Source organism: Mesoplodon densirostris, chromosome 9 (assembly GCF_025265405.1).
Source record: "Mesoplodon densirostris isolate mMesDen1 chromosome 9, mMesDen1 primary haplotype, whole genome shotgun sequence".
Classification (NCBI taxonomy): Eukaryota; Metazoa; Chordata; class Mammalia; order Artiodactyla; family Ziphiidae; genus Mesoplodon; species Mesoplodon densirostris.
This window is the reverse complement of record NC_082669.1, coordinates 68,594,991-68,610,289: the sequence shown is the minus strand read 5'-3', so window position 1 is coordinate 68,610,289 and position 15,299 is coordinate 68,594,991. Positions and strand designations below refer to the sequence as shown.

General features: G+C 36.9%; 1 protein-coding gene across 1 annotated transcript in view; it reads right to left on the bottom strand.

The window, feature by feature from the left end:
* Positions 1–15,299, bottom strand: part of ITPRID1 (ITPR interacting domain containing 1) — a 94,095-nt gene that overhangs the window by 61,888 nt on the left and 16,908 nt on the right. The window contains 3 exon segments of the mRNA XM_060108298.1: positions 11,445–11,488; positions 11,812–11,860; positions 13,170–13,311. Coding sequence (XP_059964281.1) covers positions 11,445–11,488; positions 11,812–11,860; positions 13,170–13,311 — 235 coding nt within the window.

Below are 15,299 nucleotides of genomic sequence, written 5' to 3'. Positions count from 1 at the left end.
AAAAGCTAAAAGAATTCAGCACCACCAAACCAGCTTTACAACAAATGCTAAAGGAACTTCTCTAGGCAGGGAACACAAGAGAAGGAAAAGACCTACAATAATAAACCCAAAACAATTAAGAAAATGGTAATAGCAGCATACATACCGATAATTGCCTTAAATGTAAATCTATTAAATGCCTCAAACAAAAGACACAGACTGGCTGAATGGATACAAAAACAACACCTGTATATATGCTGTCTACAAGAGACCCACTTTGGACCTAGGGACACATACAGACAGAAAGTGAGGGGATGGAAAAAGATATTCCATGCAAATGGAAATCAAAAGAAAGCTGGAGCAGCAATTCTTATATCAGACATAATAGACTTTAAAACAAAGGCTATTACAAGAGACAAAGAAGGACACTACATAATGATCAAGGGATCAATCCAAGAAGAAGATATAATAATTGTAAATATTTATGCACCCAACATAGGAGCACCTCAATACATAAGGCAAATACTAACAGCTATAAAAGGGGAAACTGACAGTAATATTGTAGGGGACTTTAACACTCCACTTTCACCAAGGACAGATCCGCCAAAATGAAAATAAATAAGGAAATGTAAGTTTTAAATGATACATTAAACAAGATGGACTTAATGATATTTATAGGACATTCCACCCAAAAACAACAGAATACACATTCTTCTCAAGTGCTCATGGAACATTCTTCAGGACAGATCATATCTTGGGTCACAAATAAAGCCTTGGTAAATTTAAGAAAACTGAAATCTTATCAAGTATCTTTTCCAATAAAACACTATGAGACTAGATATCAATTACAGGAAAAAATCTGTAAGAAATACAAACACAGGGAGGCTACACAACACACTACTTAATAACCAAGAGATCACTGAAGAAATCAAAGAGGAAATCAAAAAATGCTTAGAAACAAATGACAAAGAAAACATGATGACCCAAAACCTATGGGATGCAGCAAAAGCAGTTCTAAGAGCGAAGTTTATAGCAATACAATCCTACCTTAAGAAACAAGAAACATCTCAAATAAACAACCTAACCTTATACCTAAAGCAAATAGAGAAAGAAGAACAAAAAAACCCCAAAGTTAGCAGAAGGAAAGAAATCATAAAGATGAGATCAGAAATAAGTGAAAAAGAAGTGAAGGAAACGATAGCAAAGATCAATAAAACTAAAAGCTGGTTCTTTGAGAAGATAAACAAAATTGATAAACCATTATCCAGACTTATCAAGAGAAAAAGGGAGAAGACTCAAATCAATAGAATTAAAAATGAAAAAGGAGAAGTAACAACTGACACTGCAGAAATACAAAGGATCATGAGAGATTACGACAAGCAATGATATGCCAATAAAATGGAAACCTGGAAGAAATGCACAAATTCTTATAAAAGCACAACCTTCAAGACTGAACCAGGAAGAAATAGAAAATATGAATAGACCAATCACAAGCACTGAAACTGAAACTGTGATTAAAAATCTTCCAACAAACAAAAGCCACGACCAGATGGCTTCACAGGCGAATTCTATCAAACATTTAGAGAAGAGCTAATTCCTAGCCTTCTCAAACTCTTCCAAAATATAGCAGAGAGAGGAACACTCCCAAACTCATTCTACGAGGCCACCATCACTCTGATACCAAAACCAGACAAAGATGTCACAAAGAAAGAAAACTACAGGCCAATATCACTGACGAACATAGATGCAAAAATCCTCAACAAAATACTAGCAAACAGAATCCAACAGCACGTTAAAAGTATCATACACTATGATCAAGTGGGGTTTAGCCCAGGAATGCAAGGATTCTTCAATATACGCAAATCAATCAACGTGATACACCATATTAACAAATTGAAGGAGAGAAACCATATGATAATCTCAATAGATGCAGAGAAAGCTTTCGACAAAATTCAACACCTATTTATGATAAAAACCCTCCAGAAAGTAGGCATAGAGGGAAGTTTCCTCAACATAGTAAAGACCATATATGACAAACCCACAACCAACATCGTCCTCAATGGTGAAAAACTGAAACCATTTCCACTAAGATCAGGAAACAGACAAGGTTGCCCACTCTCACCACTCTTATACAACATAGTTTTGGAAGTTTTAGCCACAGCAATCAGAGAAGAAAAAGAAATAAAAGGAATACAAATTGCAAAAGAAGAAGTAAACCTGTCACTGTTTGCAGATGACATGATACTATACGTACAGAATCCTAAAGATGCTACCAGAAAAATTCTAGAGCTAATCAATGAATTTGGTAAAGTAGCAGGATACAAAATTAATGCACAGAAATCTCTTGCATTCCTATACATTAATGATAAAAAAATCTGAAAGTGAAATTAAGAAAACACTCCCATTAACCATTGCAACAAAAAGAATAAAATATCTAGGAATAAACCTACTTAAGGAGACAAAAGACCTGTATGCAGAAAATTATAAGACACTGATGAAAGAAATTAAAGGTGATATAAATAGATGGAGAGATATACCATGTTCTTGAATTGGAAGAATCAACATTGTGAAAATGATTCTACTACCCAAAGCAATCTACAGATTCAATGCAATCCCTATCAAATTACCACTGGCATTTTTCACGGAACTAGAACAAAAAATTTCACAATTTGTATGGAAACACAAAAGACCCTGAATAGCCAAAGCAATCTTGAGAAAGAAAAATGGAGCTGGAGGAATCAGGCTCCCTGACTTCAGACTATACTACAAAGCTACAGTAATCAAGACAGTATGGTACTGGCACAGAAACAGAAATATAGATCAATGGAACAGGATAGAAAGCCCAGAGATAAATCCAAGCACATATGGTCACCTTATCTTTGATAAAGGAGGCAAGAATATACAGTGGAGAAAAGACAGCCTCTTCAATAAGTGGTGCTGGGAAAACTGGACACCTACATGTAAAAGAATGAAATTAGAAAACTCCCTAACACCGTACAGAAAAATAAACTCAAGATGGATTAAAGACCTAAATGTAAGATGGGGCACTGTAAAACTCTTAGAGGAAAACATAGGCAGAACACCCTATGACATAAATCACCACAGATCCTTTTTGACCCACCTCCTAGAGAAATGGAAATAAAAACAAAAATAAAGAAATGGGACCTAATGAAACTTAAAAAGCTTTTGGACAGCAAAGGAAACCATAAACAAGACGAAAAGACAACCCTCAGAATGGGAGAAAGTATGTGCAAATGAAGCAACTGACAAAGGATTAATCTCCAAAATTTATAAGCAGCTCATGCAGCTCAATATCAAAAAACCAAACAACCCAATCCAAAAATGGGCAGAAGACCTAAATAGACATTTCTCCAAAGAAGATATACAGATTGCCAACAAACACATGAAAATGTTCAACATCATTAATCATTAGAGAAATGCAAGTCAAAACTACAATGAGGTATCATCTCACACCGGTCAGAATGGTCATCATCAGAGGGTGTGAAGAAAAGGGAACCCTCTTACACTGGTGGTGGGAATGTAAATTGATACAGCCATTATGGAGAACAGTATGGAGGTTCTGTAAAAAACTAAAAATAGAAATACCATACAACCCAGCAATCCCACTACTGGGCCTATACCCTGAGAAAACCATAATTCAAAAAGAGTCATGTACCAAAATGTTCATTGCAGCTCTATTTATAATAGCCAGGACATGGAAGCAATCTAAGTGTCCATCAACAGATGAATGGATAAAGATGATGTGGCACATATATACAATGGAATATTACTCAGCCATAAAAAGGAATGAAACTGAGTTATGTGTAATGAGGTGGATGGACCTAGAGACTGTCATTCAGAGTGAAATAAGTCAGAAAGAGAAAAACAAATATCGTATGTTAACACATATATATGGAATCTAGAAAAAAAAAAGACCATGAAGAACCTAGGGGCAAGATGGGAATAAAGATGCAGACCTACTAGAGAATGGACTTGAGGATACGGGGAGGGGGAAGTGTAAGCTGGGACAAAATGAGACAGTGGCATGGACTTATATACACTACCAAACATAAAATAGCTAGTGGGAAGCAGCTGCATAGCACAGGGAGATCAGCTCGGTGCTTTGTGACCACATAGAGGGGTGGAATAGGGAGGGTGGGAGGGAGGGAGATGCAAGAGGGAAGAGATATGCATAACTATTTCACTTTGTTATAAAGCAGAAACTAACACACCATTGTAAAGCAATTATACTCCAATAAAGATGTTAAAAAAAAAAAAGAAAAGAAAAAATGATGCTTAGGGAGTGATGAAACATGAATTGTCCATATGTTGACACCCAGGGGAATCTGTTGGGAGTAGAAGCAGTGACAATGGAAATGAACTCATTCATGAAAACGTGTGAGGCATCTTCTGATGAAACCCAGAAATACTTATGGGCGAAGCTTTGCAATAGACCCTGTGTCACCAAGACGGAGGCAATAATCTATCAAATTTGGGGTACTAATTTCATTATAATTTAATTTTTACCCAGATGCGTATATTGAAGAATACTTGCATCCCTCAGATATATCCCACTTGATTATGGTGTATGATCCTTTTAATGTGTTGTTGGATTCTGTTTGCTAGTATTTTTTTGAGCATTTCTGCATCTATATTCATCAGTAATATTGGTATGTGATTTTTTTTTTTTTTTGTAGTATCTTTGTCTGGTTTTAGTATCAGGGTGATGGTGGCCTCATAGAATGAGTTTGGGAGTGTTCCTTCCTCTGCAATTTTTTGGAAGAGTTTGAGAAGAATGGGTGTTAGCTCTTCTCTAAATGTTTGATAGAATTCACCTGTGAAGCCATCTGGTCCTGGACTTTTGTTTGTTGGAAGATTTTTAATCATAGTTTCAATTTTTTTACTTGTGATCGGTCTGTTAATATTTTCTATTTTTTCCTGATTCAGTCTTGGAAGGTTATACCTTTTTAAGAATTTGTCCATTTCTTTCAAATTGTCCATTTTATTGGCATAGAGTTGCTTGTAGTAGTCTCTTAGGATGCTTTGTACTTCTACTTCTGTGGTGTCTGTTGTAACTTCTCCTTTTTCATTTCTAATTTTATTGATTTGAGTCCTTTCCCTTTTTTCTTGATCAGTCTGGCTAATGGTTTATCCATTTTGTTTATCTTCTCAAAGAACCAGTTTTTAGTTTTATTGATCTTTGCTATTGTTTTGTTTCTATTTCATTTATTTCTGCTCTGATCTTGATGATTTCTTTCCTTCTGCTAACTCTGGGTTTTGTTTGTTCTTCTTTCTCTAGTTCCTTTAGGTGTAATGTTAGATTGTTTGAGATTTTTCTTGTTTCTTGAGGTAGGCTTGTATAGCTATAAACTTCCCTCTTAGAACTGCTTTTGCTGCATCCCATAGGTTTTGGATTGTTGTGTTTTCATTGTCATTTGTCTCTAGGTATTTTTTTGATTTCCTCTTTGATTTCTTCAGTGATCTCTTGGTTATTTAGTAATGTATTGTTTAGCCTCCATGTGTTTGTGTTCTTCCCTTTTTTATTCCCTGTAATTCATTTCTAATCTCATAGCATTGTGGTTAGAAAAGATGTTTGATATGATTTCAATTTTCTTAAATTTACTGAGGCTTGATTTGTGACCCAAGATGTGACCTATCCTGGAGAATGTTCCGTGTGCACTTGAGAAGAAAGTATAATCTGCTGTTTTTGGGTGGAATGTCCTATAAATATCAATTAAATCTGTCTGGTCCACTATGTCATTTAATGCTTGTGTTTCCTTATTAATTTTCTGTTTGGATGACCTGTACATTGGTGTGAGGTATTAAAGCCCCCCAATATTATTGTGTTACTGTCCATTTCCTCTTTTAGAGCTGTTAGCAGTTGCGTTACGTATTGAGGTGCTCCTATGTTGGGTGCATATATATTTATAATTGTTATATCTTCTTCTTGGATTGATCCCTTAATCATTATGTAGTGTCCTTCCTTGTCTCTTGTACCATTCTTTATTTTAAAGTCTATTTTATCTGATATGAGAATTGCTACTCCAGCTTTCTTTTGATTTCCATTTGTATGGAATATCTTTTTCCATCTCCTCACTTTCAGTCTGTATGTGTCCCTAGGTCTGAAGTGGGTTTCTTGTAGACAGCATATATATGGGTCTTGTTTTTGTGTCCATTCAGCAAGCCTGTGTCTTTCGGTTGGAGCATTTAATCCATTCACGTTTAAGGTGATTATTGATATGTATGTTCCTATGACCATTTTCTTAATTGTTTTGGGTTTGTTTTTGTAGGTCCTTTTCCTCTCTTGTGTTTCCCACTTAGAGAAGTTCCTTTAGCATTTGTTGTAGAGCTGGTTTGGTAGTGCTGAATTCTCTTAGCTTTTGCTTGTCTGTAAAGCTTTTATTTCTCCATTGAATCTGAATGAGATCCTTGCTGGGTAGAGTAATCTTGGCTGTAGGTCCTTCCCCTTCATTGCTTTAAATATATCATGCTACTCCCTTCTGGCTTGTAGAGTTTCTGCTGAGAAATCAGCTGTTAACCTTATGGGAGTTCCCTTGTATGTTATTTGTCATTTTTCCCTTGCTGCTTTCAGTAATTTTTCTCTGTCTTTAATTTTTGCCAATTTGATTACTATGTGTCTCGGCGTGCTTTTCCTTGGGTTTATCCTGTATGGGACTCTCTGTGCTTCCTGGACTTGGGTGGCTATTTCCTTTTCCACGTTAGGGAAGTTTTCTACTATAATTTCTTCAAATATTTTCTCAGGTCCTTTCTCTTTCTCGTCTCATTCCGGGACCCCTATAACGTGAATGTTGTTGCGTTTAATGTTGTCCCAGCGGTGTCTTAGGCTGTCCTCCTTTCTTTTTATTCTTTTTCCTTTATTCTCTTCCACAGCAGTAAATTCCACCATTCTGTCTTCCAGTTCACTTATCCATTCTTCTGCCTCAGTTATTCTGCTATTGATTCCTTCTAGTGTATTTTTCATTTCAGTTATTGTATTGTTCATCTCTGTTTGTTTGTTCTTTAATTCTTGTAGATCTTTGTTAAACATTTCTTGCATCTTCTCGATCTTTGCCTCCGTTCTTTTTCTGAGGTCCTGGAGCTTCTTCCCTATCGTTGTTCTGAATTCTCTTTCTGGAAGATTGCCTATGTCCATTTCATTTAGTTGATTTTTGGGGGTTTTATCTTGTTCCTTCATCTGGTACATAGCCCTCTGCCTTTTCATCTTGCCTATCTTTCTGTGAATGTGGTTTTTGTTCCACAGGCTGCAGGATTGTAGTACTTCTTGCTTCTGCTTTCTGCCCTCTCTACAATTATTTTTAATTAATAATATTTAAATCTTCTTTATGTACCTCAAGTGTAAATGAAATAAGGTTTTATCAATACAAAAAAACCCCTTAAATGGAAGTGTCCCTTTTTGCCATCCAAGCTTGGCTTACACAAATAAGGAAAAGCTAGGGATAAAATTAATGGCCATGGATTTACACCAGTATGCAGTATATTGGTTTCTGGTAAAAAAAAAGCATGAACTTTGAAATCAAATGGAATTCAAATCATGTGTCCATGGCTTTGGCTTTATGTGGTTTTAGGTAAATCTCTTAACTTTACCAAGTCTCTGTTTCTTCAATATTTAATGAGGTTAATCAATCACCTTGCTTGAGAAATACTTCACAATATTTTTAAAATATGCAACAGGCACTCAATATATGATAATTACTAATTATAATTTTGAGTCTGAAATGTATAGGGATCAGAAACCTAGTGAACCTCAGGAAAAAAAACAATAACCATGGAATTTTCTAACTCTTAAACACTAGTATCTCACTCATGTCGATTTTCCAAGCGTTTAGTTTCTCATAATTTAAAATTTCTGGAGTTAAGGTAGAATGGGCTTCTTATGACTTTCTAGAAAACTAATTCGATACATCTTTTTTATTTTAAGATCCAGATGTGGCCATTTTTCATTTCTACGGATACTTGACTGACATTTAAAAAATTAGCGTTGTCCTACTTCAAAACATTTAAATTCAAGAGGACTGAGTTGTGACTGTAAAATCTGGTGCACAAGAGTCAGAAGACCTGGAGGGAGAAGTAGATGCTAGTGAACTGACCCACATTGTTCATGCTTTGACTTTTCTAGCAGGGACACTGATGCAGAGCTTTCCTCCCAGGATACTTCCAGGAGTGTCCATGCATAACACGGATAGTAAATTATACTGTAGCCCTCTAGAGAGAAAACGTGGCTGCAGAGTCAGATAGACTCATGTTCAAATCTCAACTCACTTATCTACTAACTGGGTTACTTTGGGCAAGTTACTTAACCTTTCTGAGTCTCATTTTCCTCTTTGAAAAAGTTAATAATGATAATATCCACCTCAGAAGATGGTTCTGGTAAATGAGGTAATATACACAGAAAGTACCTAGGCTGTGTGCTCTCCATGTACTAATTTCATTACCCTCTGGGAGCTCTACCTATCATAATGGTGGTGAACAAGATAGGCCAACCAGATTCCAGTTTAATAAAAATTAGACTTTAAAAAAAATTAGACTTTAGGTAGCTGCAGAGCAGCATGAAAGCCAAAAAATCAACATTAGAAGCCAAGACCTGACCTTGGCCATCTCAAGACATAGGAGGAAATCAGCAATAGGGCCACTGAAGCCTTATTCCACCTCTTCATTTTATTTGAGGTCCACTAGAATGCTTTCCATGGGAGGTACTGGGTCACCTGGAAGATGAGCAGGCACTTGGATCTTGTTACTACTTTAATGTATAAAGCCTCAGAATGATCACTGAGGGAAACCAGCCTCAGAGTGGTTTCTACTTGTTGTCAGTTCAGTAGTATCCCCCTCAAATTTCATTTCAGTATCTGAAATTTCATATCAGAATGTATCCTTTATCTGGAAATAGGGTCTCTGCAGATATAATTAGTAAAGGTGAGGTCATACTGGATAAGGGTGAGCCATAAGTCCTAAAGCCAATGACTGGGGTCCTTAAGAGAATAGAGAAGACTCACAGGGAAAAGACAGCCATGTGAAAACAGAAGCAGAGCATGCAATGATGTAGCTACCAGTCAAGGAATGCCAGGGTTTGATGGGAACCACAAGAAGGAGGCCAGGAAGGATTCTTCCCTTAGAACCTTCAGAGAGAGAATAACCTTGCTGACACTTTTTTTTGTTGTTGTTCTTTTAAGGTTTTATTCTCTCCATTTTTCCCTTTACTTGTACTACAGACAGCATTTAAAATCTTGTTGCCATAGTGACTGATATTAAAGCACATACAAGAGAATCAATCCTGAAACTCTAAGAAAATATACTTGAAATAAAAGAAAAATCACTACAGTGAAACATACTTATATATAATAATTTCCCACCTGACATTGTATTATTTTTCTTCCCTTAGAAGATATAATGATTGAACTATATAGTGCCCCCAAAAGGTTGCAGGATTTAAAGAACTTTAAAATGTTTCCTTAAAAGAGAACCTTGCTGACACTCTGATTTCAGACTTTCAGCCTTCAGAACTGTGAGAAAACAAATTTCTGATTTAAGCCACCAAGTTTGTGGTAATTGGTTATGGCTTACCTAGGAACGAATGCACCACTCTACATCATACTGAGATTGTGGGAGCTTTTACAGGATTTTCCCTCTAGCAGAGACTACTTTTCTTTCTCTTCTTCAGTTCCTTTTGTTTCACCACAGTTTTCTCTCTGACACACCTCTCATGACCTTCAGGTCTCCAGTTTCTGCTACTACTGTTATAGTTTCCACTTCCTGGTGCGGTCCTTGGCTTCCCTAAACTCAGGGTGCCTTGAGCTCATTGCAGCAAAACCAGCACACAGAGGGGCTGAGAGAATGCCCAGCCACAGGTCCCTCCACACACCTCCAACCAGCTGTAACTAAAAATAGTGGCACTTGATCACCCAGATTCTCCACCTGCAAACAGATGAACACCAGCCTTGCTACCACACAGGTTACTGAGTTTAAAATATGATAGATGAGGAAGGGCCTTGTAAAAGTGAAGGCTCAATTCAACTTGTAAGAAGCTATTCCATTATTATTAAAAACTTCGCTACAGACAAAGGACCTGGCAAATAGAAACTGCGCATGTCTGATCTCAGAGTCATCTTGTTACCCTTCTTTCCTCCAACTCTTCACCTCACGCTTTTACTTCATTGACTTGATTCAAAGGAGGAAGGGCCATGATTTGTCTTAATTTCTGGGAAGTGAAGCTTTTACTATAGTTACTGACAACCCCAGAACTGGTGCCAGGCCTCCTACTATAACCTGGGCAAGATGAAGTATCAGAGGGATATTAAATGCTGGCTATATTTCTTAACTTCCTGCCTTTTCATGAGACTAAACTGTCAGGAACAAAGGTACTTAAATTCAATTTACTGGCAAACATCTTCGAGATTTTTGGCATCATGGAACTTTTATATTTAAAAAAAATAAAGAATCTTGGCAAAGGAGGAAATTTGAACGATATACCTAGATTTTTAAATTAAAAATTCCTAAATTTAAACTGGTTTGTAGCCAATGGTCAATCTTAATTTAAGTGGCAGCGAAGGAAGTGAAATAATTAAAACCAGCCAAGTAAGTAGCAATTAGACTAATAATTTTCCCTCTTATCATTAAACTCCTTATTTATGTTATTTTTACATGCATTATTTAGGGCATTACATCAATTTTAAAACACACTGTTTTCACATTTTAACATCTATGAAATCAGGATGTGTCTAGTAGTCAATGTTGCCTACTATAATGCCTAGTTATAATTGACAGGGATGACAAGGATGGTTGCTTTATTTTCCTATTGGAGTGGTACTTAAAATGTGGGTGTATTTTATGATTGAGGAGGCTTACATTCTATGAAATACCGTATTTGATTTAATGAAGATGTAAACTGTGAGACCTGTAGTTAAATTACTTTTTCTTCTTGTAATGTTCTTATCAAATCTCAATGTAACAAGTGTGATACATTTTCTGCTTTGGAAATACATATTTGTACTGTTTGCTACAGAATTCAGTCATATGTTGTTTTTGAGAACAAATGCATCATTAGAAAGAGACGATATAATTTTAAGACTGAAGAATAGAAAGAAACTAGATTTAGAAATAAAAGTACAATACAGTGTGAGGAAAAATTAAGCAATTTCATTTTCATTTCTATAATTACATCCTTGCAAAATGTCTTCACAGACCCAGTGAGTTTTCTGTTAGAGTCTGAGCTAATGATATGGCAAGAGTCCTTGTTTCTAGCCCCCAACTTGCTGCTGGATAACACCTATCCTTTCTGAGCTTGCCTTAAGTATTAAAGAAAGTGAGCTGAATGGTTTCTGAGATTTTTTTTCCATTTCTAGGAACCTCTGATAATTCTCATTTTTAAAAGATTTATTCACACAAACATTTTAATACATCTCCTACTCAGGTCCACAAAGCATAACTGCTTCTGGGTTCTCTGGTCTTACCAATGTTGTTGATGACTGGCTGAAGGTTTTCATTTACAGAGACACTATAAAGAAACAAAAGTATTGTGAGTCAAACAATGTGTGTAAATAAATTATGCTAAATTGCTCCTTAATTAAACAGAGTTATGCAGTTAGGCTTTATTACAAGAGGACTTTTGGAAACCAATGAACAGCTGGGGGCTGAAATAATATTATTCTATTTTGTACTTTTAAACCGATATATAACTTTTGCAATAACAGAGTAATCCTTCAAACACCCAGTTAAAATGAAAATCCCTACATGTCACACTTGTCCCAGAAGAATTACACATAATGTTTTCATGGATCTTTGCAAGAAGGATGGGTAAGGGCATAAAGAAACACTTACAAGAATTCAGAGTCCAGCCAGTGTTGAATACTTTCTTGTTTGGAATCTTCTACTAATGAGAAACAGACCAGTCAGTCAAAGCATAACCAGCTAAAGTGATCTCACCCTGTTATTCAGCCACCACCCAATAGGTCTGTTTCCTAGTATTTAGTCACATGCTTCTATAAGCATATTCATTTTTTCCCCAAGGCAAAACTTCCGGTTTTCCATAATCACCTTTTCCTGAAAATGAAGTGTAAACTTGCCAAAAGACTAACTTAAAAAAAAAAGAGAGAGAGAAAGAAAAAAATGTGAAAAGGAAAAAAACAAATCACCAAAGAGCAAGAGATGTTAGAATACTTTTTAAATTACCTGGTGTGAATACAAAGGGTAAAAAAGCATAGGAGACTTTTGTCTTTCTCTTGTTGGATATAAATCTCATGGAGCCTCTCCTTACTGAATCACATTTACATAAGGCAGCTAGCCAGTGATGTTCATTTGCAAGGAGTTCTCTGCCAGGTTAGAAACCAAATTTGCATTCATTCCAGGGGCAAATTGCACTACAGTCCCAGAATTGCCAAAGGCACCCTGTGTTAAAAAGGCATCTAGTCTTTTAAGGTGGATCTTTATCACTGGCTCAACAAATAGTCAACAGGCAAAAAGGAAAGGATATAAAAGTAGTTTTCCTATAAATATTTGTTTCCATTCTGGTTGGTTACAGGTTACTCTGGGCTTATTTTCTTTGACTTTATCCTACGAAGCAGTGAGGTACCTGAATTACCCCCTCACAAGGTGTCTGGTGAACCAAAAAGGCCAAGTGGACATGGGAGGTGCTTAGTCTTCAACTGAGGTACTGTGAAGGGATAGAATAAATTGGTGGTGGGCAAAGAAGAAAAGCCATCAAACAGTTACATCATAAAAAATCAAACAAACAAAAAATCACAGTGAAGGGAGAAGTGTTTTCTTACTTATTACTCTTTAAACATTTAAAATTATTATCAACACCTTGTGCAAGACCCAGCAAATAAAAGCCTTTCAATAAAATGTTTGATGTCCTACAAGAAGCTTCATGTCTCTGGCATGGACTCCACATAGCTTTATGATCCTGGGGACTTAGGATGAGGGGATCTTGGAGTGGAAAGGAAGCAGAGTTCATTCGTTAGTTGGTCTGTTTCCATCAAGAAGGTCTGTGTCTTAGGTGCTTGTAGGGCAAGTCAGATGTGCCCATTTCATAGAAGTTTCTGGTATCATGCCAGGAATACTGGTATCTTCAAAGTCAAGTGTTTGTTCCAAAATCATTTGCCCCCAGCCCCAAACCCCCATATCCCTCACCACTCACAGTAGGTTGGATTCAAATAGCCCTGAGGGCCCGTTCTCACCCAGCATGGGGGCGGTGAGACTGTGGCTCTCCTCCTCAGAGCCAGGGGGCAGCTGCTCATCCAGGGGAGCCCATGTCCTCTTGGTGGACCTCAGCATGTCTCTCCTGCTCTTTTCCTGGTCTCCTTGAGACTTCTCCGCCATCTTTAAGAGAGTAATTCAACAAGCTAATTAAAAACACACATACAAACAGATTAGACACAAAGAGCTCAGCTTTCAGGTTTGGCTCAGTGAGAGGGAGAGGACGACAGGATTCACAATTCAATGAGTGGACCCAGCTTTACAATTTTTGGGAGCCTGGCTCACCTACCCAAGCAAGGTCCCTGTCTCAATGAGATAACTGTTTCTTTCTCAATGGAGAGGCAGCTGGAGACCAAGGACTAATGTGGTCTCACCCTTCACCAGGCCACACCCACACTCTGGATGATTCAATCTGGTGTTCTGGGATGTGGATGGCAAGCAAAGAAATTGGACTGGAGGACCTACCCAGCCAAGGAGAAAGTTTAAAAGCACTGATTAATATAATAAGTATCCTTCAAATTCATCCAACAGTTACATCTATAACAATATGTTTAGAGACACAAAATGTAAAAAATAAGGGCTTTGGCTGAGTCTCATCTCTGCAATTTATTGTGTGGCCTTGAATAAATTCTATAACCTCTCTGCATTCCCTTATTTTTAATTGGGGATCAATTGCACTGAATTTTAATAACTGTTAACCTCAGCAGAATACTTATTATGTGCTAGATTCTATGCTGAATTCTATAATCCGTTATTTAATTTAATTGTCAATGAAGGAAGTGATTTAATTGCTTTTTTAAATGAATTTGTTTATTTATTTATTTATTTATGGCTGCATTGGGTCTTTGTTGCTGTGCGCGGGCTTTCTCTAGCTGCTGCGAGCAGGGGCTACTCTTCGTTGTGGTGCATGGGCTTCTCATTGTGGTGGCTTCTCTTGTTGTGCAGCACGGGCTCTAGGTGTGCAGGCTTCAGTAGTTGTGGTGTGTGGGCTCAGTAGTTGTGGCTCACGGACCCTAGAGCACAGGCTCAGTAGTTGTGGCGCACGGGCTTAGTTGTTCCACAGCATGTGGGATCTTCCCGGACCAGGGCTCAAACCCATGTCCCCTGCCTTGGCAGGGGGATTCTTAACCACTGCACCACCAGGGAAGTCCAGAAGTAATCTAATTGTCACAATTTTGTAGTAAATCAAAGAGCAGTGGGGTTAAGTTGCTTACCCAAAGTCACACAACAACCAGGATTCACACCCAGGCTCTGGACTCTAAGCATGTTCCCATGACAATTAAGCTGCACTATCTGCCCTGTAAGATGGTTGGGACAATTAGGATATTAATAAATACATTATTTACATGGCACAAGAAATACAGGCTGTCCCCATCATCTCATTTGACATTTATTAGTATAGTTGTGAGGCTCACAGAGTAAGAAAGGAGACAAGTTTAGAGAAGCTGTGTAAATTGTGTAAACTTCCCAGACTATCAGCACATAGAGAACAAAGGCCTCCTTCTTACTAGTTGATGTGTCAGTATTTGATTGCATTCTCAGCATATAGTAGGTGCTAAATAAATATGTACAAAACTAAAGTAGCAAAGCTAGAGTTCAAAACCACTAAACCGTGACTGAATTCCTTCCATGGCATCTACTTGAAATTGCATTAGTTTATTCTTCAAGTTTAGAGAAATGAACGAATAGTCAAATACCTACTTCAGCAGCATGTCTTGCATCCCTAAACTTATGCATAATCACTGATCACATGACATGTAGACAATCATTTCTAATCAGCATTTTAACAAGTCAAGTTGTTCAGGTTTATTATAGACATTTGAATATTTTCATTTAATTACAGATGAGCATTCCAGGTGCAATTGTCAATAAGGGTCTTCCTATATGATTTATATATTAAAATTCTGTCATTCAGTTGAAGTATAAATATACAATTACTGTTGCAATAATAAATTACTGCAAAAATTAATTGTGATGACTGTTAATTTTATGTTTAAAAAAGCAATTATTAAGAAATCTCAATTAATTAAAATTTAAGGCAAAGTGTGGAGAGTTAATATCTATACTAATGGTAGGTCTTTTAGCCAGCTAACTTTAGAAAGTTAACTTTA